Source organism: Pyxicephalus adspersus, chromosome 8, assembly GCF_032062135.1.
Source record: "Pyxicephalus adspersus chromosome 8, UCB_Pads_2.0, whole genome shotgun sequence".
Classification (NCBI taxonomy): Eukaryota; Metazoa; Chordata; class Amphibia; order Anura; family Pyxicephalidae; genus Pyxicephalus; species Pyxicephalus adspersus.
Genome location: NC_092865.1, coordinates 23226580 through 23251811, shown reverse-complemented (window position 1 = coordinate 23251811; position 25232 = coordinate 23226580). Strand labels below are relative to the sequence as shown.

The window sequence follows — 25232 nt, the reverse complement described above, 5'->3', positions numbered from 1 at the left end:
ACTGCCCCTGTTTCTAGCACTACCCTCCCTGTTTCTTCTACTGCCCCTGTTTCTAGCACTACCCTCCCTGTTTCTTCTACTGCCCCTGTTTCTAGTACTACCCTCCCTGTCTCTTCTACTGCCCCTGTTTCTAGTACTACCCTCACTGTCCCTTCTACTGCCCCTGTTTCTAGCACTACCCTCCCTGTCTCCTCTACTACCCCTGTTTCTAGCACTACCCTCCCTGTCTCTTCTACTGCCCCTGTTTCTAGCACTACCCTCCCTGTCTCTTCTACTGCCCCTGTTTCTAGCACTACACTCCCTGTCTCTTCTACTGCCCCTGTTTCTAGTACTACCCTCCCTGTCTCTTCTACTGCCCCTGTTTCTAGCGCTGCCCTTTCTGATTCAACTAATGGTTCCACTTCTAGTGCTGCTCCTTCTGACTCTTCTACTGCTCTACCTTCTAGCACTGCCCTACCGGTCACTTCCACTGCTCTTCCTTCTGGCACTACCCTTCCTGCAACTTCCACTCTTCCTGCTACTGGCACTGCCTTTTCTAACTCTACTACTATGTCTCTTACTTCTAGGACTACCCTACCTTCCAGTACTAATACCCCAATCACTACTGGTTATTCAGCCAGTACTACTGTGCCTACAACAACTATTGCTGTAGTTGCTAACATTGCTCCAATCAGTGATACTTTACTTTCTTCTAGCAGTAATTATCTATCTGCTGATACTGTTGTAGCTGCAGATACACTTTTTGCTGCTGATGTTCCAATCACAGCTGATTCCACTATTAAAACAGAACCTCAAACAACTGCTGAGACCCCATATGATGTAGGTAAGTTTTTTTTTCCGATTTTAGTCAATGTGCAAATATGTGAATAAATTGCAAACATATTGGATTTTTTTTTATTATAGACCACACACCAGTCCAACTGAATTGTGTTCCACATATAGCCCTTCTCCTAAGTTTAGTTAACATTTGAGCATAAGCTTTTTTTTTCCTAATAGATGCTTTGTTAAGGTCTGCAGGTCCTGAAATGGCTTTCTTTTTGCTAAATAGTAAATGTTTTATTTACCTTCTATAAGAGGAATTAATTATGGCAATATCTGAAAGTCAGTTCTAATATACATGCAATAAAGTTTGGTAAACAGAAGAAAATACCACTTAGCAACATGTTTTTACATATTCAAAATGACAATTACTTTAAAGTAAAACTCCAGCAATTTCCATAGATCCACTTCAAGAGCAAAAAGGTAACATAACAGTAACAAACTCTTAAAATAAACAAATACATATTTTAGGGTCCAGCTCTACGGAGGAACTCCTTTCTTTGTGCAGGAATTGGATAACTTGGTGTAAGTCATTTAGAATTAAATAGTAAATGTTTTTTGCTTTTTAGGGTCCATTAGCTGCTTTACCCATTTAGACCTTCTATCAGGTGGTGACCAAATACGGTGAGTATCTGACGATTTACCCTTGTTTAACATATCTCCACTACTTCAGACTTTGAAAAGACAAAGGGGCAGGCTGACTACATTGGCCTTTGAGGCATTACTAGAAGTCAAATAGTATTAGAATGGTGGCAATCACAGTATATTCATAATTGCAACATACATTCACATTAAAAAATGCCTGTAGATACAATATTTTTTATATTCCCGTTAAAAAGCAGGTACCTCCAGGGGTCAACATTTAGGTTTCCATATCTAAGAACTATATATTCTAATATGCAAAAAGTGGCCTCTGGCTCTGGCTTACCCCTTACCTATTAGCTTATCACTGTAACTGTCTTACTAACTAACAGTTTTGGAGAGTTCCCAGAACACTGTACAAGAAAGGGAAAAAAGCATACAGACACTGGTTTTAAATGGCATGTTCATTAATTAATCATATGCAGTTTATCCACAATTGTGAATATCAATATCCTGGCAGCTTTCGTTAATGTTAAGTTCGCGAGTACAATTAGAACGGTTCAGAAAGGAAGGTTGGATAACACAGCATGATGTTAGAGACTAGAGATTCAGAGGGATCATTGGAATTTTGTAGAAACCTCAACATGAAGATACGATTAGTGGACAATCTAACCTTAGCATAGGTGTAATGATCACTGGATTACAAAAGCAATTCATGAAATGATTGAAATACAGCCTAGAGTTGATTTATAGAACACAAGCAGAAAAATAACAATTTTAATTCTTTCTAAAATTATTGCAAAATTGTTATCTTATCTCATTTTTTTCAGATATTATATTTTAATAGCCATTTCTGTTTTTTAGGGTCTGGTGCCCTGCATACTGTGACTCATATTCATATTCGGTTTGGGGTACTGATACTTACACATCTGTAAGATTCTCTGTTCTCCTTTTATATGCAAACTGCTTCTTTATTCTGTATTTTCATACATTTTTATGCATTTTTATTTTGCTGACATATGCACTGCTTATAATTAGTCGAGTAAATATCTGTTTCTCACAGTAGTTCACAATCTAATGTCCCTACCATAACTTAAACCCATTTTGGGTGGTATGAATAAAAAAAATTGTTTGTGCGTTACTCAGCCCACCTCCTAATACAATTAAGGATTAAATGCGCAAAGAAACAGGAGCTTTTAGGCAGTGAAATTTCAAAAACATTTACTTAGAAAAGTATTCAAAACATAGGAATTGATAATGAGTACAAAAAAAATACCATTATAATGACCACTAAGTGGTACTAAACAAAAATTAAAGTCATGGTATGTGCAACCGGGATTTATCATAGCCCAAAATGAACATAGGTCTTTCAGCCGTTGAGGTATCAATTAGATCCAAAATAAGAATTGCAGCCTTCTTTTTAATAAAACCTGACACGTTTTGCCCAATTATGAGGCTTCTTCAGAAAAATTTGGCTTGCATTCAATGGTGTACAATTGAACCAATGGGGTATGGGGAGTGATAGACTTTGCTTGTAAAGTTGCGTACCAATAGCATCAAGTATGTCCCACTATTGAAGGATGTCATGAGGAGAAAGAGGTCCTTGAAGGTGTGATGACGAAACCTCTTCTGATAGATTGTCAAGTTGCTTTTAAAGGACTTCCAGCCTGAATATACCTCTACCAGTAAATTTCAGGCAGCAGAACAAGGTCAACACAACTTATAAGCCTGTGATTTACCAGAGCTGGAAAAGTCCTGCCTTGTGATCATATAACTGTACAGTATGTTATTGTACAGTATGTCAACAAATGCAATCTTGCCCTGGGCCCCCAAATGTCGTAATATGGCAATTTGCTTGACATTTATTTAAACCTGAATTCTAGGGTGTCCAGGGCTCTTGTTTTCCACCCCCGACCGACCCTTGGAAACTCAATCCACCCTTTAAAAATTAAAATCATTACATCTCTCTCTTTTTGAGTGTCTTCTGTCTAGTCCCCCAATGTCACAGGTTCTCTTTGCTCTAACACATAACAGCACAAAGATTAGTCAAGCCTACCATGTAACCTGTTCCAGGTAACAAACTAACTGAAAGTGACATTTATAGATGATCTTAAACAATGCTAAATAAACCAGAAAACTAAGTATATATTATTTGTTTCTAGGACTCTGCAATCTGCCCTGCAGCTATCCATGCAGGTGTAATGCCTGTCATCGGAGGATATGTCACTTTGAACAGAGTATCTAATCTGATATATTATTACGGATCTGCTCGAAATGGGATTAAAACCATGTCGACTTCTGTATCTTCTTATGAATCCTATGTATTTATCTAGTAGTGTAATATCAGGAGTGTCCAACTTCAATACGCAAGGAACAGAATCCACAAACATTTTTAGCATTTCTCCTCATACAGCAAAACTATTAGTAAAATCTGGCTTACAATAAATCAGAAAATTAATCTGTTTAAATAAGAATTTTGGCCTAAATGGAATGAAGTTAGACACCTCTGGTTAAAGACATCTTGTATACCATATAGTTATACTATATTTAGCTCTCACACCAGGGTTTATGTTTAAAATAAAATAGAATGACTACAAGCTGCTGTTTTTGTATATGTATTATTTTTGGGGGGATTTGTATGTTTACAGTTTACAGAAATACCTCTTGAAAGTATTTCAGGGTAAGGATGCCTGGTTGAGGCAGACGTGCACAGAGATTAGAAGTCTTCTGAACTATAGAATGTCTATAAGCATCAGCTGATAAAAATGAAATGAAAACTAAAAATAAAACAAGTAGGACACAGTATGGGGTTCTTCCAACCCTCTTGTAAGAGCAGGAGTATGTGATCCATTGGGCCTTCATCTGCATGTAAAAATGTTTCCCCAAAAATCGTCTTGGAGCTAAAGTAAGTTATAACAGCCCAAAATACCCATGGTTGCAAAGCTAAGGATACAATTGTAATTTGGCATGCCATTGATGACATCCTTTGATAATGCTTCTTGGTGGCTGGTCTTAAACAAGTATGCAGATCAAGTCAGCCAAAAGTCTGTATCTGCATGTTAGTTCTGGGTCAGTGAATGGACCGATCAAAGGTCAGAATGATTGTCACACAACTAAAATTTTCAGAAAGACTGCTGAGCATTGACCACTCACTAAGAGGTATATTCCAATTTATTAGACCTAAAGTTCTCCAAAACTGGAAAAGATAGACTATAGTGGGGAAATCTGTGTGATCCAGCAAACATGAAATGGATTAGGTCAATGATTGAAAACGTTTGCCTAATAGGAAATTATTTTATGTAACCCATTTCTGGTGTGCTGTATTATCCTGGTTCTCCCATGATATCTATCTTCTCCAGCCTTGAAGAGCTTTATTAAATCAAGCCCAATGTAACAGCATATCCCACCAGACAAAACACTCCCAAATCAAAAAAATATCACTAATGGGTTCTGAAGTACACAAAGGAGTATAATAAAGGAACCAGAAAATATCCAGATGTAGGACCGTAATATGGAATTAGTGTAGTAGGTCCACAATATATATCAGATGAAAAGGATTCAAAGACTATGTTGTGCTTATGAATCGCTCCAATGGTAGATAGTACTGATAACTAAATTACTATGAATAACTCACAACTGTGATCCAAACATATGTAAAAATATAAAGAGTAGAATGAGATGTACTGTACAGGGTCTTTAGGTCACAACAAGGTATAGAACGGGACAAACAGATAAACATGTGTTTGGACTGGTGGCCTCTTTCCAACTTCCAGTTCCTCTGTAGTCACAGGACACTTAATACTGTAAGATATGAGGTATAAACAGTAAATTGAAAGCTGATGTATACTTTGGTTTGAATCAACATCCATAAAGAAGATTGTGCAAAAAGTATGTTTGCATCAAATTGAAAATGAGAGATTCTTTTATAATAATTCTTCTATAATATAAGATATTATAAGATATTTATACGATTCTTCTATAATAATAGCAACCATCAAAACAAGGAAAATTGTTGTGGTTTGATGTATAATTTCTGTATTTATTTTTAACTTTTTTGGTAAATATGAAATTTACCATATTTATATTCTGCATTATTTTGCATTTGTCAAAATGTCAATGGAAATGAAAGTAAGGGTAAATCTATCATATTTTGTCATTTTGGGCTCTATTTATAAAACAGGGGACCTGATATTCCATCAAATATTCCCTAGTGGGAATCAATTACTGCCATTGAAACAGATGGATCTGGAAGATTCTTATAAGGTAATGTCTGATTTCCTTTTTTATAAATAGAGCCCTTTGAGTTGTCAGTTCTCCCTACATTGAAAAGATATCCTTTCCCTGTTAGGTCTATGGGGCTGTAAGTCAAAGAAATCTCCCTAATGTGACACGGATGGCAAAACAAAAAATGACAGTAGTTTTAATCCCCATCTGCTTAGTCCTAAATGAAAAAATGACCAAAATTGTCTACAGAAAAAGATGATAAACATAAACTAATAATAATACTAATAAGACTGACGATTTGTATTAATTCCCATATTATAAATTAACACAAATACACATTTGTCCCATGTTCACCAACTTTTACCAGTCTGAAACTGAAAGTACTGTTCCAATATAGAAGCAGTTTATGTAAACCTGAGATATCAAGGGTCTGGTGTACTCATTGCTATTGAAGTGTGTGTTCTCATCATGCTAAAATCAAAAGAGGATTGGGTGGATTGAATGGCAAATGTTTTAAGTGATTTTCAACATTTTTAAAATGATCCCACTGTTTGGAAAATAATGTACAAGTGATGTAAATTTTAAATGACTCCTTATTTGTTAAAGCCTGGACAGCCCAGCAAAATCAGGCCAAGAGCTGTCTGTTTTATGCTAAAAGAAATCTCCAAGAACCACAAAATGTTATTGCAAGATTCACAGGCAACTTTTTCAGCTGGTGTTGAAGTGGATATATCTACAAATTAAAAAAAAACAAGACAAAAACAAAAGAAATGAAGAGTTATTAACCAACCTAGTGAAATTCCTAATTTCTCTCTCTAAAATGTTGTAGAGATTTTGAAGTAGGCGTGCATGAAAGGAATCCCACAAACCTTTCCCATCTGAAGTATGAAATATGTTAAATAATTGATTTTCATAGTGGTAAAAACAGATCTGGCAGCAGATGGTATTGGGTTGATACAGCTGAAAGAAATTGATATGGCCAGAATGGGCAGGGGTTAATATGGACAGATTAGATAGACCGTGGCATGGACAGAGGGTAGAAGGTTGTATGGACAAACTAGGTAGATCAGTGTTTCCCATCCAGGGTTCTGTGGTTCCCTCAGAACTGTAAGTTATTTATAGGGCCCCCGGATGTTAAAAAGGTCCAGAGAGACCAGGTAGAAGGTAAGTGCTATGAATAGACAGGGTAGAATGGGGCATGGATATGCTATGAAGATGGCAGGATGGACATTATATTTGGAAGGTGGTAGGGACAGACTGTGTAGAAGGAGCCATAGACAGAGTGGGTTGAATGTTGCATGGGCAGACAAGATAGAATGGAGTATAGATAGACTAGGTAGAAGGTAGGTGGTATACACAGGCTAGGTAAAAGGTGCCATGGACAAATTTCCCTGAAGGTTATATGGAAAGAAAAGGTAGAAGGGGACAAGGACAAACTTGGTAGAAGGTAGGTGGTAAGGACAGATTGGGTAGAAGGTAGGTAGTATGTACACACTGAGTAGAAGGTAGGTGGTCTGGACAGACTGGGTATAAGGTAGGTGGTATGGGCAGACTGGGTAGAAGGTAGGTGGTTTGTTCACACTGGGTAGAAGGTAGATGGTATACGCAGACTGGGTAGAAGGTATGGGCAGACTGGGTAGAAGGTAGGTGGTATGTACACACTGGGTAGAAGGTGGGTGTTATGTACACACTGGGTAGAAGGTAGATTATCTCAACACACCGTAGAAGGTAGGGGGTATGTACACACTGGGAAGAAGTTAGGTAGTATGGGCAGACTGGGTAGAAGGTAGGTGGTATGTACACAGTGGGTAGAAGGTAGGGGTATGTACACACTGGGTAGAAGTTGGGTAGTATGTACTCACTGGGTAGAAAGTAGGTGGTATGTACACACTAGGTAGAAGGTAGGGGGTATGTACACACTGGGTAGAAGGTAGGTGGTATGGGCAGAATGGGTAGAAGGTAGGTGGTATGGGTAAACAAGGTAGAAGGGGGCATTGGCATGCTATGAAGATGGCAGGACTATTTGGAAGGTGGTATGGACAGAGGGGGTAGAAGTTGGTATAAATAGCGCCAGTAAAGACTTGGTTCTGGACAGAGCAGGTAAGTGAAATTTTGTGGGGATTCAGCTAATATGGAGTCACATAAACAAGCAGAGAATTCTGTGTCTTTATTTGGGAAGCAGCACACCTCTTGCAGAATATGAGTAGATGTAGTAATGGGCATGGAGGGGCTGATGTTATACCATATCTGCCCCCTGGAGAATTGGAATGCCATCTCTGGTTGCTGGAGGGGTTTCCCCCTGAACTCTATAGAAGTTCCTTTATAACTCCAATACACTGCATGTGACCAGGCATTGCTATACAATTAAATATGGTGAGCTGAGAACATTATATTAAGCCTGCAGCTACCAGCCTAGCTGTCTGTGACTGGGCAGTAACATTAAGCTCCGTACCCCTCACACAGCTGAGTGCTGGCACTTGGCACAGCACAGGTTACGTGTGCAGCGAGGCATGCTGAGAATAGCGATCATGTGATATTGAGCTCATAACCGGTTTCCTAACCCACCACGGGATCAATTATAACCCAGCATAGCGCTCTGCTTCGGGAAACTATAGTTCTAGCAAATAAAAATGAGGAAATAGGATTTTTTTCCCAATAGATCACGTGACCACAGCCATTAAAAAGAGATCGAGGGCCATGCTGGAAAGAGAGTCTTTGATTGGCGTAGAGGGGCTAGATTCAGGCAGCTGATTGGCGTAAACAGGGTAAGTTCTGGCGGCTGTGACTGGTGGATAGAGGTTCGTACGGGTTTTCATTGGCAGAAGGAGGCTGCATTCAGGCGGCTGTCATTGGCAGAAAGCGGCTAAGATCAGGTACCTGTGATTGGCTGAGGGAGGTTTCATTGCGGCACTGTCATTGGCGGAGAGAGGCAGATTCCCTGGTACAGTATGCAATCTCTTCTATCTATGTCGTGCAGTTGGTTTGCAGATTGTATATAAGATTTATATTATTTTATTTATATGTATATAATATTTAGTGTTCTGGCTGAGCTGTGAACAGGATGTAGATACAAATCCAAAACTTACAATAAACTCTCAATGATATTTAAACCCATAAACTAGTGGCTTATATAACCGACCTTAGATCCTGCCAGATCCTCTGTGATCTACAGAACCCCTCCATTTGTCAATGCTTGCTGGCTCTCATTTGGGTCTCTGAACTTCTGTGAGTATAGACTTCAGTTCTATGGAGTGGGAGGCTCCCTGCTGCATCTTCCCCATAGGAAATGACAGCGCTTGCTCTTGTTGCCTGTTTCGTAATCTGCTATAATTACTTGCTAATCCATGTCAGTGGACAGCTCTGCACACAGATTTTCACCAGAGGCGTTCCATTCAAACCTGGGACATAGCGCTGCAAAGGTCAGAGTGCTAACAACTGAGCCACCGTGCTGCCCATAGCATTCACTTTTATATGGTAATAATTCTGCAGCCTGTGTACGTAGCTTTAGGACAAAAATCTTTTATAAATCTTTCAATCAATGCAGTATAAATATATAAAACCTAATTTCCATAATAACTTATTCTAGAACACACAATTTTTTAGTGTTTGATAAATTGGGAAGTTGTTAGACTTTTTGATGTTTTTTTTTTTTTTTTTATTGCTGTCTGAATAATCGTCTCTTTATTGGGCTGTGAGGTGTCCTGAGGTCAGAGATGAGCATAGAGAAGACCCATGGAGGTCTCTCTGGCTGTAATGTAGTAGGAGGTGGTATGGGCAGACTGGGTAGAAAGTTGTATGGAAACAAAAGGTAGACGGGGGCATGGACAGAGAGTGTAGAAGTGACAGACAGATAAGGTAGAATGTGACATGGACATACTATGAAGATGGCAGGATAGAAATAATATTTGGAAGGTGGTAAGGACAGACTGGGTTGAAGGTTGTATAGAAAGAAAAAAGTAGAAGGGGACATGGACAGTGTATAGGAGGTTGTATGGACATAATATCTGGAATGTGGAGCACTATAGTGCAGCTGTATTGGTGTGCCATTAGGAATACAGGGCACTGCACTAATAATAATACACAGTATTTCTATAGCGCCATCATATTACACAGCGCTGTACAAAGTCCATGGTTATGTCACTAGCTGTCTCTCAAAGAGGCTCACAATCTTATGTCCCCACATCAGTCATATGTCATTATCACAGTCTAAGGTCAATTTTGTGGTGAAGCCAATTAACCTAATTGCATGTTTTTGGATTGTGGGATGAGACCCTGCTAAATCCATGCAGATAGTGTCCTGGCTGAGATTCTATCCTAGCGCTGCAAAGTCAGAGTGCTAACCACTGAGCCACCGTGCTACCCATAGCATTCACATTTATATGGTAATGTAGCATAATAGAGTGAATCTAGCCCTAGAGCTGGTGGTCCGCGAGAACATTTTGGGGGTCCACAGAAAAGTTGGACAATATTTCAAGTTTTATGTTTTATTAATAATAAAACATAAAGAATATCCTAATTAATTATTATATTATGAATGGCGCAGTGTGAAGTCAGTGTAGTCGTAAGTTGTACAAGGCAACCTCTGCCGAGCTGTACCCTTCAGTATTGTTTCGACCATTACAATAGTCACCCTGTTCCGCGAATACCGAGTCTCATCCAAATATTTTATTTTATTTGTTTATTCCTCAGATGCTCTTTTAGGTAAGTATGACCGTAATTGTGTATTTTCTTTAACTGTTGTATTTAATGGCATCAAATAGTTTGTCTTTGATACCTATCATTTCTTGTTTGATCTTAGATTCAAATGAAATAAACCAATAGTGAGTGAGAAAAAGCAAACAAGTATTTAGCATTTCTTTAGTAACACAAAAAAAATCAAAGATAATGCAACTAATGATAATAGTAACAATAGTAATACTTCACTTAACCCTGAGCTGATCAATGAATCAGAGCGTTCTTAGGAAGATCATTATTTTATAAATGTATTTATTTACTTTTTAAAAATTTTATATTTTTGCTCCGCAGGATTTAAAATTATGAATTTAGTGGTCTGTGAGGTCAGAAAGGTTGGCCAACCGCTGTATCCTGAAGATACTAGAGCTTTTTGCTGTCATACTGTTATTGACTGGTTTCTGTTTTTCTGTTCCGAAAAGTCCTGTTCTCTTCTTGCTGTAAATTGAACCACAGTTCTGCTTTGAAAATTTGTGATCCGGCAGGAATTACTGAAAGGAGAAACAGGCAATCACCTTTATGAATTTAAGACACATTCACTTACCTGTTTAAAATCTTCTTCTAAAAAACACTATGTTGCTGGGATATGTCAGGTATAAATGAGTAGGTATGGTTGTTTTATTGCAGAAAGGACATCGCACGCCCCCCCCCCCCCCCTGCAATAAAGGACTTACCTGATTGCATTTTTTTTCAGAAACTTTAGTGGTTGCATTTTTTTATTGTTAAAGTTCAGTTTTGCTTTAAAGCATGGAAGATAGAGCTGGCCAGGCATCGGTCACTGTAATATCCATTGTTGCTGCAAAGTTTAAAGCACATGTAACACAAGGTCTGCTCCCTGTACAGAATAGGATGCAAATGTGCAGCCACAGCAAAACTGCATCCTGTTCATGTGACTCTTTGTTATAAATTAATCCAGTTTGGGAACTAGGAAACAGGTTTTGCATTACAAACTCTAGTTTGGGGAAGATTTTCTTTAGTTGTGAGAGGACAGCTGCCTGCATATTATCCAGGTTTTGATCTGCAATTTGATTGGTAAGTTGGGGGGTCCTAAAGGATTCCGCCACTGTTTTTTTGTTTTTTGTTTTTTTTTTTAAGTAATTTTTGTACCTTTAGAGAATTACAGTGAAGATGATATATTAGGGGGTTGAGGGAAAAGTTTTTGTTTTTTTTAGTGGTTGAAGGGTTCAGACTAGGGATAGGAATACTTGGTGTTCCTGGTATTTTTTCCTGCATAAATCTAAAATACTGGTTGCCAGCAACAAACACAATTTTCTGCAGACCCTGCAACTTTTATTTATAAGTGATAAATATATATTTTATATATAAGTGATACTAATGACTTATATTACTTAACATTTATAGTTTGAGTTTCCAAGTCTGGAATCATCATCACGTGACTTCAACCTCATGTAAAAAAACAAAAAAAAATTGATGTGTTATTTATTTACTTTGTAAATTTCAGTGTTGTAAATGTTATCAATGCTTTCTTATTAAAAAAAAAAAATGATTTAAGGATTGTATTAGTGCCTTTTGTGTGAACCTCACAACAATCACATTATGAATTGCTAACAAGTGTTTTGTGTAAATAAATATTGTAGTACACAGTCTATCCAATGTAGTGCAAACTAGCACAAAGTATGGTTTGAATGTTTTACTATGTGTGTATGTAGTCCAATGCTGACCTTTGATGAGCAATGGTTAAATGTTAACACCACTTGATGGGCACTAGTGTGCTAAATTAACTTCCAGCTTCATAATCTTCAACCTCGTATGATATTTTCTGCATTTCAGAAAAATAATGTAGAATGATATTATGTAAATAATGTAGAATGATATTGTACATTTCAGAATAAACTCTGACAGGCATCTTAATGCTCCTTGTTTCATGTTGTGTGCAGACAATGTTCTTGGACAGGGGTCGGCAAACTCCAGCCTTTAGGCCAGATATGGCCTAGCCGGTAGTTTGTTCCAGCTTAACGCACCCTGGCCGATCCGGCCTAATGCCGGCTGGCAACCCGGGGCTCCGGAGCCGCAGGTTGCCAGCCGATCAGCCAGGGGGGGTTAGGAACTACTGGAGCCGCCGGAGCTCTGGTGTCTCCCCCTTCCAGTTGCTCCTCTATTTACCGCCGCCGGCGTTGATACTTCTGCCTCCATGGTAAATAGGGAAAGCTCCCTGAAGGTAAATCCCTCTCCTCCCCAATGCATATGGAGGAGAGGGATTTCACTTCAGGGGGCGTTACCATGTGGTGGGTGGAGCCAGTAGGGCGGGTCTGGCCTAGTGTGCTCCCTCCCACCCCATAAATGGCCTAGTGGCCATAACACTTTGCCAACCCCTTTTCTAGGATATAAATTCTACAAGAATGAAGTAGATTACGCTAATGTGTTTTTTTTAATTTAATACACAGGGTCATGGAGGCAGCTGGGAAAAAGTTACAAGGCCTTGTAGCGGCAACTTTTACCCCAATGACAAACAGGTAAATGTGAAATATTTTAGAATTATGTCTGGCAGGCTGCTATACAGTAGAACTGAAGGTTGTTTAATCATATAACGGAAAATTTCTTTTCATTTTTTGTAATTCCTGTTCTTTTCATCTTCAGCAATAATGTCAACCTCACCGTCATCCAGGAATATGTAGAGTTTCTGGTCCACAAACAAAATGTTAAGAATATTTTTGGTGAGTCTTTCTGTAATACATCCATGTTTTATGATTGCCTTGATAACAATTGATGATCTATTGGTTCAGTAAAATAGTAGCCATTGAAACCTAACTATCCATAAATAACATGTGTAATATCCAAAAATCATCTTGTTTTGTTTAGTTTCAATTATTTTTGCAAATATAGTAGAACCCCTGTCACCTGTTAATTGCTGTCCCTATTTTGGAGATTCATCCTCACTTTTAGTTCTGGTTACGACTAGAAAACATAGTAAATCTTTCTATATGTACATTGGTTGACAACCATTGGCATACATAATGCAACTTGTGTCATATAACCTAAGAGGGTATTTCCCATCTTGCTATGTCTATTGTGCAAGAAATGAAATCACCCCATGGGAGCGGGGGCGAAAAAGACAGGGATTAGCCAACCCTATTCAAAATTGGGGAGTGGAAGTTTTACTTCAGTGTTCTCCCCAGCCCCTTTCAGCAGGGCGCACTACCCAGCACTTTTCAGTAAGCATTCGGCTGTTTTTGGGTGTTTGGGTCACAATACTGCGGTCATCACCCACCTGCAGTTTCTCCCCACCCAGCCTCAAAACATTTCTGGGGAGACGTTGTACTTTAAATGTATTAAACCCAGAGAAGCATAGGGTGGCATTTTAGTACAAAGTAGCATTTTGGAGTAGTATTTGTTTTCACCCATGCATTTCTGTGTTGCCCCAGCCCACCTGTCTTGAAAGTTTGACAGTGCTAAAAAGTAACTAAGCAAGAGGGCATGACATCACAAACTGATCTATGTTTCCTCTGATCTTGTATAGAGGGTGCTTATTATGCGGTAGGTTATTCAGGACCCCATGCTGAGTGACAGCTCTTCCTGATGGTCTTCCATCTGTTGATATATATTCATAGACTCTTCCTCTTTCATTGCCACATATTCTTTCTCGTACTTTTTTGTAGGCACCTGAACAAAAACAATATTGTATTGTATGCATTGTTACTAACTTGTCATTATAGGGACAAAATGCCTGGGTCATAAAACCTGGTTAAAATACAGTTAGCAGTTTGTCCACCAAATGGCAGAACCTTCCTCCTGATAACACAGCTCTCCTGAACTAAATAGGGGTGCTGTAATAGCTCTGCAGGCATTGCTGTTATTCACTCATCTGCTATGCTATGAAACAAGTATACAGCCTGGAATGCAATTTCTCAAGTTGCATCATCAAAGAATGTTCTCTGCACAGCTTTTACGAAACTAGCATACCTGCAAGCCAGCCATACAAAATAGAGCTCCAAGACAGCTATAAAATCCAAAAGAAAGTGCATATTTACTCCCACCTATATCTAAGTAACATCTACAGGCCTCTTGACACTTACCACATCCCTTGTGTATACAGCATAGTGTATTTTTACTAACCATTTGTTTTTAGTTATTGTTACATTTATCTTTATTTTACTCTGTAATTATTTTCAGAGTCTGAGTTTTGTGTTGTTGTATAACTGTTCTACGAATTACAGAATAGGTTGGACAGAATTGCAATTGTATCAATTGGCAGATAAGGGTTCGCATATATGTATCTCAACTGTGTATTTAACAGAGTGCAACTATAAAAATAAATATATGGCCTTATATTGGACTACTATGGGTATTAATAGCATGACACCAGAGAAAAACTATTAGAAAAGACTTTTGTATATGTATAATGTATAAAATAAATTGCCACTTGATTCTATTCAAAAGCCAGTTGTATACCTAACCTAGGTTCAATAATTCATTTTTGTTTACAGTAAATGGGACAACAGGAGAAGGAATGTCACTAAGTGTAGAGGAGAGGAAGACGCTGGCTGAAGAATGGGTGAAGCACTCAAGAGGCAAGTGAGTAGCCCAGTAAAATGTTATATCAATTAAATAAATATCCATTTGTGTGTATGTATGTATGTATGTGTATATATGTATATAAATAAATAAATATATATATATATATTTTTTTTTAATATACACACACACACACAGTGGTACCTTGTTATAAGTTCTTGTCTGTTCCAGATCCTTGGACTTATACCAAACAGGACCTATTTTAAACTAATTTTTCCCTTAAGAAATAAAAGGAAAATGATTAATCTGTCCCCATGAATCCAAAAATCCTACTGTTATTTGCATATTATACATTGATAGGACACTGCTTAATACTAAAATATTTAAACACTGCTTAATACTAAAATACATCAATACAAAAGCAATTAGATGAAATTAAAATTTAACCTCACTTTACCTTGCTGAGAAGAGTTGAGTGCCTACCAGGATGGTGCTGAGAAGGGAGGAGGAGGAGATGTTATGTAATTCACAGAGAGTTATAGCGCGGGTTGTTCACTGAATGGCAGCAACTGGCATACTGACGCTCATGGGCAGTTGTGTCTTTGTCTCAAGAGAGGTAAATAAGGGTAGCGCGTGGTGTTATGACTAATTTTGACCCATAAAAGTTCTAGCACAAAGGTTGTATACCAAGCAAAATTTTTCCTGTTCAAACAGGACTTATACCAAATTGGACTTATTCCAAAGCGGACTTATACCGAGGTACCACTGTATATATATATAGTGTAAGCACAACTTGATTGTCTTTGGTGAGAATTGCACATTGGTCCCAGTGGACATCTTTCAGGAGGTAGTTAATGATCCGCTGTACTGGATTACTAATGGTCATCTGCTAACAAACAGTATTATAATACTGTTGTTTAACAAAGCAGCAGATCGCCTCACTCTTCCCCTTCCCCCTTTTTAAAAAACTGAACAGGCTAATCAATAGAGAGCTGAGCAGCCTTTTTGTACAGCCATTATTTCTGAACTCTAACCCAAAATGATCACAAACATTTGATCATTTTGAGCAGCAATAATTACAAGTGAGCATAAATATTGCAGGCCTACCACACATGATTAGTCGGTAATTAGGTAGCTGAGCTTCTCAGCTGTACCCAAAAACATTTTAATTGTCCCCTGATTTGGTGAACATATCTTGTTAGCACCCAATCTCTCTTTGTGCTACACAAAGGGCAAATATGATGGACACTATGCAGCAACAATATTTTATTACGTTTTGATTAATGAAAGGATGATAAGGAATACACAGGGTCCCTGCTAGGCCTAGAGATTGTACAGACTACAAAAGTAAATTCTTCATATAATGTGTATTTCTGCTTTATAATATATAATTCTACACATAATTTCTATAAGAAAAAATACAGTACTTGGTTGGCTTTAGTTTGAGGGAAGCTATACCCGAATAAGTCCGTTAATTTATGTCACAAGTATCAGATTTTTTAATTTAATTTGTATTTTCTTTTTCAGAATGCATAATGTGATAGTGCATGTAGGTTGTCTCAGCCTGGAGGACTCAAAGAATTTAGTGAGTTTTTTATTGGATCTTTGAATTTTATTCATGTTCTACTGGTTTATAGATTTCTCCCATTTAGTAAAGGATATTTATTATTTTCAGTATACATTTTTATCTTCATGAAACTTGCACGCTTTAAAGAGAACCTTGGTCCTACCTGGCTCTATTAAAATTGGTCCTCCTCTTCTAAAGTGCCCAGTACCAGCAATGTCCCAATCGAGTTACTTGTTAAAGAATTCCTGCGTCCTCCAGACCCTTCTTACGCAGATGTTTGCTTTGTGGCATTTAAGGGTCCCCTTGTAAAAGCAATCAGATCTTATTAGCCACACAGGCATCCCCATTGGAGAAGGATCTGGTGGTGGGGTGGGGCTTTGTTTTAGGGTCCAGGATTTTACAATCTGTGCAAAAACAGAAACGGCTGAGCATGGGGAAAGCAATGCAAGCAATAGAAGGTTCTCCTGTCTACTCCTAAATATCACTTTATAACACACATTCAGTCAAAAGATCCTATAGCTAATATATTGTATAATTTTAACCTATGCTAATGTTTAACCTACCGACGCTAATGTTAGGGCTGTTTTTCATTGTTGTATATTATTTAGGCTGCCCACGCAGCTTCCTGTGGAGCGGATGCAATAAGTGCCATGAGTCCTTCTTTTCTAAAGCCATCCAGCCAAGGTAAATATTATGTGTCTGTGTCACCTGTGCACACACAAAGGCATAGTTATGCTCTACTACATTTACATAGACTGTTGTAATGTATATTCATTTTGGGCTCTTGTGGAAATTGCGCTAACTTGAACCAGTCATACTATTCTCCTAATTCTAAATGTCAGGTTATGAGCATTTTCTTAGATCCTGCAACCACTATCAGTCATTCCAGTTTCAGTTACTTTTGCATCTTCCCCATTTTAAAGTTTAGTTGGAAAACATTTTGACCATTTTTTTATATTTTATATTTTGATTTCCAACTTACAGTTTATAGTTATTTCTATGAAACAGAAGGAGCACCTTATAAATTAGTTCTTATGCATAAAATGACTTGTTCTTCCTGTGCATTAGATCTTGTGTTTATTATACAGGTGGTTGCAGGTTGTGTGTAGACCAAATATAAATGTTATGGATAAATGATTTGTCAGTGTGCAGTGGGTCTGATTCCATATAGTTGCAGTTATCAATCTTCTCAATGGTTGTGAATTTAAAAATGCATTCAAATGCGCAACCTGTACTGGCCGTCTAGAAACCTATTTAATATGCCTTTCACAAAATGTTCCTTTCCTACCCCAAGTGGTCGGATCCTTTGCCTAAGGAATGGAGGATTATAAACTCAGGGAAAAGCTAACTTATTCTCTGACTGACAAGTCTGCTGTGTTTTCTAGATTGCATTGGATTTGCAATCATTAAATAATTAGTTTGTAGTTGCATTTAAGTTTCTTTTTAACCTTGCATTTTCTAGATGCTTTAGTCCTCTACCTTAAGGAAGTGGCAGCTGCTGCACCGAGTCTTCCCTTTTACTACTATCACATTCCAAGCCTAACTGGTGTGCAATGTAAGTATGAGTTGTGGGTTCTACAGGTGCAATGTAAGTATGAGAGGTGGGTTCTACAGATGAAGAGGTGGTTGCAGAATGGATCAAAATATTTACTTGTAGCTCTTTAAACCTCTCTATTTTCATGGCCATTGCATGTCATTTGGTTTAATTCCCTGAAGCAATAGCCAGTTAAAAGGGAGTATTAATGAGGTCTGACCCAGCAACATTATCTTTATTGCTTGTGGTGTAATGCATTTTACTGCAAGAACAGCAGAATAGTCTGGGCAATGTATCAGTCCTGCAGTATACCAGCGATGACTAAAAGAATTATTATTATTAATATTAATAAACTTAATATTAAAAAATTAATATTAGATTTATATAGCACCAACAGACAGTGACACAGAAGGAGGAGACAACCCTGCCCCAAAAAGCTTACAATCTAAGAGGTGGGGGAGGTAACACACAATAGGAGGGGGGATATGGAGTGATGGGAAGTAGTGACGGTTTTAAGAGACACGAGAAGACGGGTAGGCAATTTAGAAAAAAAGAGGTACATATAAAGGTATACCACAATCTCACCATTGCTTGCAGGGATCAGGTCATAAAAGCGTTCCATAGAAAACAATACCAAGCAATTCCCGGGGGTTTATAGGTGCAAACTATCTCAGACCATTTCCAACATGCTTACAAATTTCTTCACACATTCATATCAGTTGTTCCTGTTTTTGCAGAAGAGTAGAACTATGTGTATGTTCTTGCCTATCAGTAAGGCCACGGAAAGTTTTGAAGCCAAATCTCAGCCGCAAGGAAATATTGTAGGCAAAGTCTGGCAGGTGTCTCCCGATCTATCATTCTCATACAAGCTCTTTGTTGCAGGAATGGGAAGGTTGGTTAGCTAATGTACACCCTTATGGCCAAGGAACTGTTTCTACATGTGGTCAATCTTTAGGCTCACAATGCACTTTGCTTTATTTTTATGGTCTTATATTTTGTCCTACATAGATCCACTAAACAGTCTGGTGGGCAAGATGCAGCTTCACATCCCCTCACTGCGAGGCGTAAAGTTCAGCAATGCTAACCTTATGGACTTCAGCCTGTGTGTTCATGGGTATCCAGAGCTTGAGTTTTTCTACGGTGTAGATGAGGTATGTGTTTTATTTGTTTTTGTTGTCCTTTTTTAGGTTACGTTTGTGTACATTGTGACATTTGTAACCTCTGTTTATTTCATACAGCAACTTCTAGGAGGGCTAGTATTTGGTGCACATGGAGCAGTAGGCAGGTAAGCAAAAGTTTGTGATATGATATGAAAGTAATGTCAAGCAAAGAGAAAAACTCCTTTTTTGCATAACCATTGACAATTACATGGCTGAAGAACTCTACCCAAACCTTGACTAAAAGTAATCAAGAGCAGTAACCTGTGTGAGCCTCTGTATCAAGCACTTCTCTGGTCTCCCTCCAATGGACTGCTTTTTCTGTATATCAGAAGGCTTTCCATAGATTTCTGTAAGGAAAGGTATATATTTAGCCCTTCAAAAAAAAAAATAAAAACATTTTTATGGACATATGGTCTATGCGCTCTGTGGGTGCCCCAGCACCTGCTTAAAGGTGAGCTGCCTTTAAAAATTGACCAGTAGAGGTAAACTTTGGGTTTTCATAATTCTTCTTGATCGTGCTCTTCTTTTGTGTATAGTATTATACTGTTGTACATATACTATATATTTATTTTACCCAATATAGGAGAATTTTAAGTATCTCAGAGCCATCTGTTTAATAAAAACTACAATTATTCGATTGTCATGAACACATAATGAGGTACGGCTGGGTCACGGTCACACTGCAGCATATAAATGATTTCAATTGTTTTTGTATTATTATGTATTGTTATGTAGTTATTTTCACATCTTGTTCTTTCGTCTGTAAAGTTTATACACCTCACTAGAATTACTGTTCCTTCACTGATGAAGAATTGAGATCTCATTTAACCAGTACATGATATCCAAATCTTTATAGATTTGTCAGCTAGAAACGTTCAGTGATGTAGTTGATTGTAAGCATTTGTGTATTATTTGTGCTTTCTATTTAGTAATAATACACACATATCATTTCTCAACAGTACGTACAACTACTTGGGTTTTACCACTAACAAAATGCTGGAGGCATTTAAACAAGGCAAATTAAAAGATGCCCAAAAAATTCAGGTATTTATTTTTTAAATCAGTTGTCATCTTTCTTTGTTCTGAAATTCTTTCTAATCTGTAATTTTTGTTTTTCAGTGTAAAATACAGGAATTTATGGGTTTTGTCTTTGCCTTGGGTAAGTAATTTTAAGAATATTGACATTTACACCTGGTACCTAATATTGTTGAGCCATTCATGTATACAACAGTGTTTCTTAACCAAGGTTCCTCCAGAGGTTGCTGGGGGTTCCTTGAGAAGCTCATTAAAGTAAATAATTCCTAAGAAAATACAGCAGCTGAATTTTCTGTACATTCTAGATGTCTGGCTGGTATGTTAACCCACTGGCTTATTATTATCTAAGCCCTGACCTGTAATGTCTTTGTAGGTAGTGAAATTTAAAAATCCTAATTCTAAAGGTTTAGTACTAAAGCAAGAATTGAGAAGCCAGATTCTGCCATGCGCTACAGTTAAAAGCCACTTAATCTGTGTGGGGGCTTCTAATATTATTTCTGACAATCTTGCGGCAAAATAGGCCGTTCTCGCTTACCGAAATTGTAAGCGAGAACAGCTGGTGTAAATTCGCCAATCGAGCTCGAATTTCAATTAAAAAAAAATTGCGAGCTGTGCTGATCAATGAATGCAGCGCCGGCTGCATTCGTTGATCAGCTCAGTGTGCAATCCCTAGCACTAGAGATTAGATGAGGATAAGTCTCCCCATTCAAAACCTTTAGTGCTCTCTGATTGGCTAAGGAAAGCTTTCCTCGGCCAATCAGAGAGCACTAGAGGTTTTGAATTGGGAGACTTGTCCCAATTTAACCTCTAGTGCCGGGGATCGCACACAGGATTCCCAGGGCTGCATGAAAGAATGCAGCCCTGAGAAGAATCCACTGTGATTCCGGGGCACTAGAGGATAATTAACCTCTAGTGCCCGGGGGTCGCAGACAGGAGGAATCCCAGGGCTGTATGAATGATAAATACAGCGCAGTAACCGTGGGAACAGTGCGGTCACAGCTGATTGGAGGCACGCAAATGCGTGCAGATGTTCATTTGCAGTTCAGTTCTCACTGTCACCGGGCTGTACTTATCAGCCCGGTGACTGTGGGAACTGACCTGAAGATGAGCCGCTTCAGCCTCAAATGTTCCTTTGTGAATGGTGCTATATGTATACATGTGTCAGTGAGGTTCCCCACCCCCCCATAGTAATCCTATGAAATTCTGTCCTGAGCCAGAGGCTTGCACAGCAAATCCAGTAAAACATTAGTGGTGCTCCAGCATAATTGCCCACATTGAGCTTTTAGCTATTATACACCAGACTTTATTTTTCCAGTAGTAAGGAATGTGGAATCTTTGGAGCCTATTATACAGTGCAGTACAGTTTTTTTTTATTATTAAAAAGTTAGTTCACCATCAGTTTTATGATGTATTGATTGTATTAATTATCCTTTGCAGGTTGGGGTTTACCAGATTTTAAAAACATAATGTCCCTGGTATCCGGAATAGATTTGGGCCCACCACGACTACCCTTGATGGCGACTTGGAAACCAGAACACCCAGAAAATGTTAAAGCAGAGCTTAAGAGGCTAGATCTAATCTAAGGACGATACAATGAGCAAGGAGGAATGCCATAGTGTTCAGAGACTTATCTGTATTGTCTAGTAATAATCTAGTGTACAAAAAGTGCAAAACTTCACTCTGTATAATACAATTATAATACTGAAATTTAAAAGGTCAGGCCTTTAAAACATTTAAAACATGCAGTTTTTGTAATCCATGTGTAGTTTTTAATATTGACACATTCCAGTAGTAAGGTCTTCTATTCACTCCATCATCACTTCTGCTGTCTTTGGCAAAGTCTAGATCTTCCTTGTGTATTTGTTTAAAGTTCAGAAAATCTGGAGAGTTTTCTCGGAAATAAGGGCAATGATAGTTTCATGGTTCAGCATATTGAAATTTTAGTCCCTTGGAGACTCCTGGTAAACACAGATTCAAAATGCATATGTTGACTGTTTGAGATCCCTTTCAAATTCACTTTAAACTCCAGCATTGTGCCACAAGCTCAACAATGCTCTCAACCACCTCCATTTAACCTAATAGGAGCAGTTTGGAACCATTTTGTGCCTGGGGCTTTGGCACAGCTCCTGGAAGCAAGATGTTGCTTTTGGCCATGTGGTTGTATTTCTTCATGTATAGAAACTGCACCACCACCACAAATGCCAAACGCATGCCAACCTATTGACTTGTGGTGCAGGTTTTCCTCCTGGCTAACAGCATGGTTTTTGACTGCAAGTCTGAATAAGGCCTGACTTGCCCATGTTATTGGTTAGTTTGTCCATCCTGTCTTCTGATTTACACATATTTTGCTCTGGAAGGCAGACATTACCTCTGTCCAGTGATTATTTACAGTCTAAGGGAAGCAAGATGCTTAACTTGGGAAGTAGTAGGCTGCTGTTAATGACCAATAGAGGAGAGGAGTTGATCAACAAATCCTTGTGCAGGTAAACTCTGTATTTTGCTTATGTCTTTAGATCTTTGCCTGAAGTTCAACTTGTTTTGTTGCTTGTAGGTGTACCATCCCGTGTCTTCCCACTGATATTTGAGTTTTGAGTGGGCTGACCTTATAAGCCATGAAATTGTCACCTTGTTAAGCTTTTCAGCTACTAAAATTCTTTTAATTTATGTTAATCTTCATAGAAACATGGTTGTGGACTACTGTTCCTAATCCTAAACCTCACTTGGATATTTGAGGGTTGTTACAGGTTGCACTGCGTGTAGGGAACCTGGTGCTTCAAATTTTTCCATTTTACACCCCATTTTTCCATGCACGCCCACCTACATTACCAGTGAGACCTGGACTACCAATACCAAATGCCTGCATGATAGTATGTGTCACGAAATGTTTCTCCATTAAAAAAATGCTAAAATGTGAAACAAATAGACCCATTCTTTCATGTTCCTGTCTTGATAGGTTGGGTTTAGATTGATTTATTTGATTTGCTAACTTCTAACTGGTTTCTGAAGTTCACATATGTTTAAGGACCAAATAATTCTACCAATTTGTCAGAATTGTTTTTAGAAATGGTGCTGCTGTGATAATATCTAGAAACTTTTATTTCACATTTCAAATACACTAATCATATTTGACATGAGATAGATTTATTTTTTTCTGATTTGTTAAGTTTTGATATGTTATTCCATACACAGACCTCTGAGTGTGTGTATTTACTTTAGAACCATATCTGCCAGTTGGCCAGCAGCTGCTTTTACAAACAGGGTTTCTGGTGAAAATGATTCTTGGACCAGTAGTACATATTTCTGTTAATCTAAAATACATTTATTTCCAAGTGGCACTCCACCTGGTCTATTGAAAAAATGCTGCTTGGCCGAAGGTATTTTCTTTTTTTATATCGGAGATCTGTACTGCTGAGTTCTCTGATCTACTCACCTTTGCAGACAATTCAGGTCAAGACTGCAACACTAACCATAACAACCTTATGAGAAAAGGACTGGGATCTATGGTAGGAGGATCTCATAACCCATTGTATGATTAAAGATGCCAGTGATTCAGCACATCTGCTTTCCCCTGGTTCTAATAAACCATAAACTGAACTTTAAGTTGAAGTATACACTTATGGGAAAGGGGAGCATAATGCATTATAATTGCCAGGTAGACTTGGCACACCACAGAGCTTGTTCCGGATCAACACGTATAACACTTCCAGATTCTTGAATGTCCACAATGACAGCTCAAAGATGAGCAATGCTAGCCCACATATTTGTCTTGTCACATGTTTTCTTTAAAGTTGAATTTTTATTAAAGAGCTCAGGGTTCTTCTCATTTTCTTCTATTATAAAGATATGAATTTATATTTCTGGACCTAATTTTCCTCATACATTTCACAAAATTGCTTCACTGTAAAGTCCAATAAACTGTTTTCTAACTTGCTTTATATGTCTTCATGATTGTATATTTGTTTCATTGTGTCTGTAATACTGCTCTTGTGCATGGTAACTCATTCATTTCTGGCAGCCAGCTATGTCAGGGTTGTACAACAAGCTTGGTGTACATTAAAGAGAAGATGGCAAGCAGACAGGTTTATACTATTGCAAAAGTGGCACTGTCTGTCTCTTCAACTCTCTGGGCCAATTTTTTTTAATTTGTAGGTTTAGTTCTGCTTTAAGAGTAATGGAGCCACATATACCAAAGATGTCAAGAATGTCTCCCGCTTTCCCTGACATTTCTCATTTGCTTGTTCATTGTCTGGATTTCAGGGCCACTTCACATTTGTACATGTGATAACATACAGATTCTTAAAATTTCCACTCATCACCTGCACAGTGACATGGGCTTTACAAGAGAGGCACGTCAAGGCAACATGTAATAGGAATCCCACCTGTCTGATCGCTCCTTTGAAATTTTTCCTTTCCCACTTTCCTCCCTGTTGGTGTTCCCCAAGGGTCAGTCCTTGAACCAGTTCTCTTTTCTCTGTACACCTCTCTCGGTGGTCTCATATCCTCTTTTGGCTTACAGAACCCTCTATGCTGATGACACTCAAATTTATCTGTCCCCCCTAACCTGTCTCCCTCAGTCCTGGATAAGGTCTCATGCTGCCTGTCAGCCATCTCATCATGGGTGACTGACCGATTCCTGAAACTCAACCTGGATAAAACCGAACTCATCATCATCCCCCCCCCCCTCAAATTCCAAATCTCCCCCTGACATATTCCTAACAACACAGTCATTGGTCCCTCCCCTCAGGCACATTGTCTTGGTGTTACCTTTGACTTGGCCCTCTAATTTACCCCCCATATTCAGAACATTTCCAGGTACTGTCACTTTCACCTACACAAAATCTCCAAAATCCGCTCCTACCTGTCCCCTGAGACCACCAAACTCCTTGTACAAGCTCTTATCATCTCTTTTCTGGACTACTGTAACCTCCTCCTCCCTGGTATTCCACTAACCCAACTCTCTCCTCTACAATCTATTATGAATGCTGCAGCCAGACTCATCCATCCTTCCCACCGCTCTTCTTCTGCTGCCTCTCTTTGTAGTTCTCTTCATTGGCTTCCATTTCACCTGAGAATTAAATTCAAGCTCCTGTGCTTTGCCTTCAAATCC

The 25232-nt window shown here is 38.5% G+C and overlaps 2 protein-coding genes and 1 long non-coding RNA gene across 5 annotated transcripts; 2 read left to right on the top strand and 1 right to left on the bottom strand.

Moving 5' to 3' along the window:
- The first annotated feature begins 6 nt into the window (after nt 1-6).
- LOC140336575 (vitrin-like) lies at nt 7-3998 on the top strand. The gene is made up of 4 exons (XM_072419784.1): nt 7-823; nt 1389-1443; nt 2266-2332; nt 3564-3998. Exons 1-4 carry the CDS (start codon nt 550-552, stop codon nt 3732-3734), a joined length of 567 nt encoding a protein of 188 aa, XP_072275885.1. The 5' UTR covers nt 7-549; the 3' UTR covers nt 3735-3998.
- A 4257-nt stretch (nt 3999-8255) lies between these two features.
- Nucleotides 8256-24055, top strand: NPL (N-acetylneuraminate pyruvate lyase). 3 transcript variants are annotated; one of them, XM_072419782.1, is made up of 12 exons: nt 8256-8390; nt 12762-12830; nt 12955-13031; nt 14802-14889; nt 16357-16414; nt 17005-17080; nt 17859-17951; nt 18939-19081; nt 19169-19215; nt 20050-20134; nt 20210-20249; nt 21563-24055. In XM_072419782.1, the coding sequence occupies exons 2-12, from the start codon at nt 12766-12768 to the stop codon at nt 21706-21708; spliced, it is 918 nt and encodes a 305-aa protein (XP_072275883.1). In that variant the 5' UTR covers nt 8256-8390; nt 12762-12765; the 3' UTR covers nt 21709-24055. The 3 variants fall into 3 exon arrangements, with proteins under 3 accessions (XP_072275883.1, XP_072275884.1, XP_072275882.1); XM_072419783.1 differs by lacking the exon at nt 8256-8390 and adding an exon at nt 8450-8566; XM_072419781.1 differs by lacking the exon at nt 8256-8390 and adding an exon at nt 11272-11388.
- LOC140336574 (uncharacterized) lies at nt 10595-11166 on the bottom strand. The gene is made up of 2 exons (XR_011921911.1): nt 11031-11166; nt 10595-10847 (listed from the first exon to the last, which is right to left on the bottom strand). It is a non-coding gene; the product is annotated as an uncharacterized lncRNA (long non-coding RNA).
- Nucleotides 24056-25232: the final 1177 nt, after the last annotated feature.

Coding starts and splice junctions, on each gene's coding strand:
- LOC140336575 (XM_072419784.1), top strand. CDS start 550: ATGTCTCTTACTTCTAGGACTACCCTACCTTCCAGTACTAATACCCCA. Junction 824..1,388: donor TGAGACCCCATATGATGTAG/GTAAGTTTTTTT, acceptor TTTGCTTTTTAG/GGTCCATTAGCTGCTTTACC. Junction 2,333..3,563: donor GTACTGATACTTACACATCT/GTAAGATTCTCT, acceptor ATTTGTTTCTAG/GACTCTGCAATCTGCCCTGC.
- NPL (XM_072419782.1), top strand. CDS start 12,766: ATGGAGGCAGCTGGGAAAAAGTTACAAGGCCTTGTAGCGGCAACTTTT. Junction 16,415..17,004: donor TGGAGGACTCAAAGAATTTA/GTGAGTTTTTTA, acceptor TATATTATTTAG/GCTGCCCACGCAGCTTCCTG. Junction 17,081..17,858: donor TCTAAAGCCATCCAGCCAAG/GTAAATATTATG, acceptor TGCATTTTCTAG/ATGCTTTAGTCCTCTACCTT.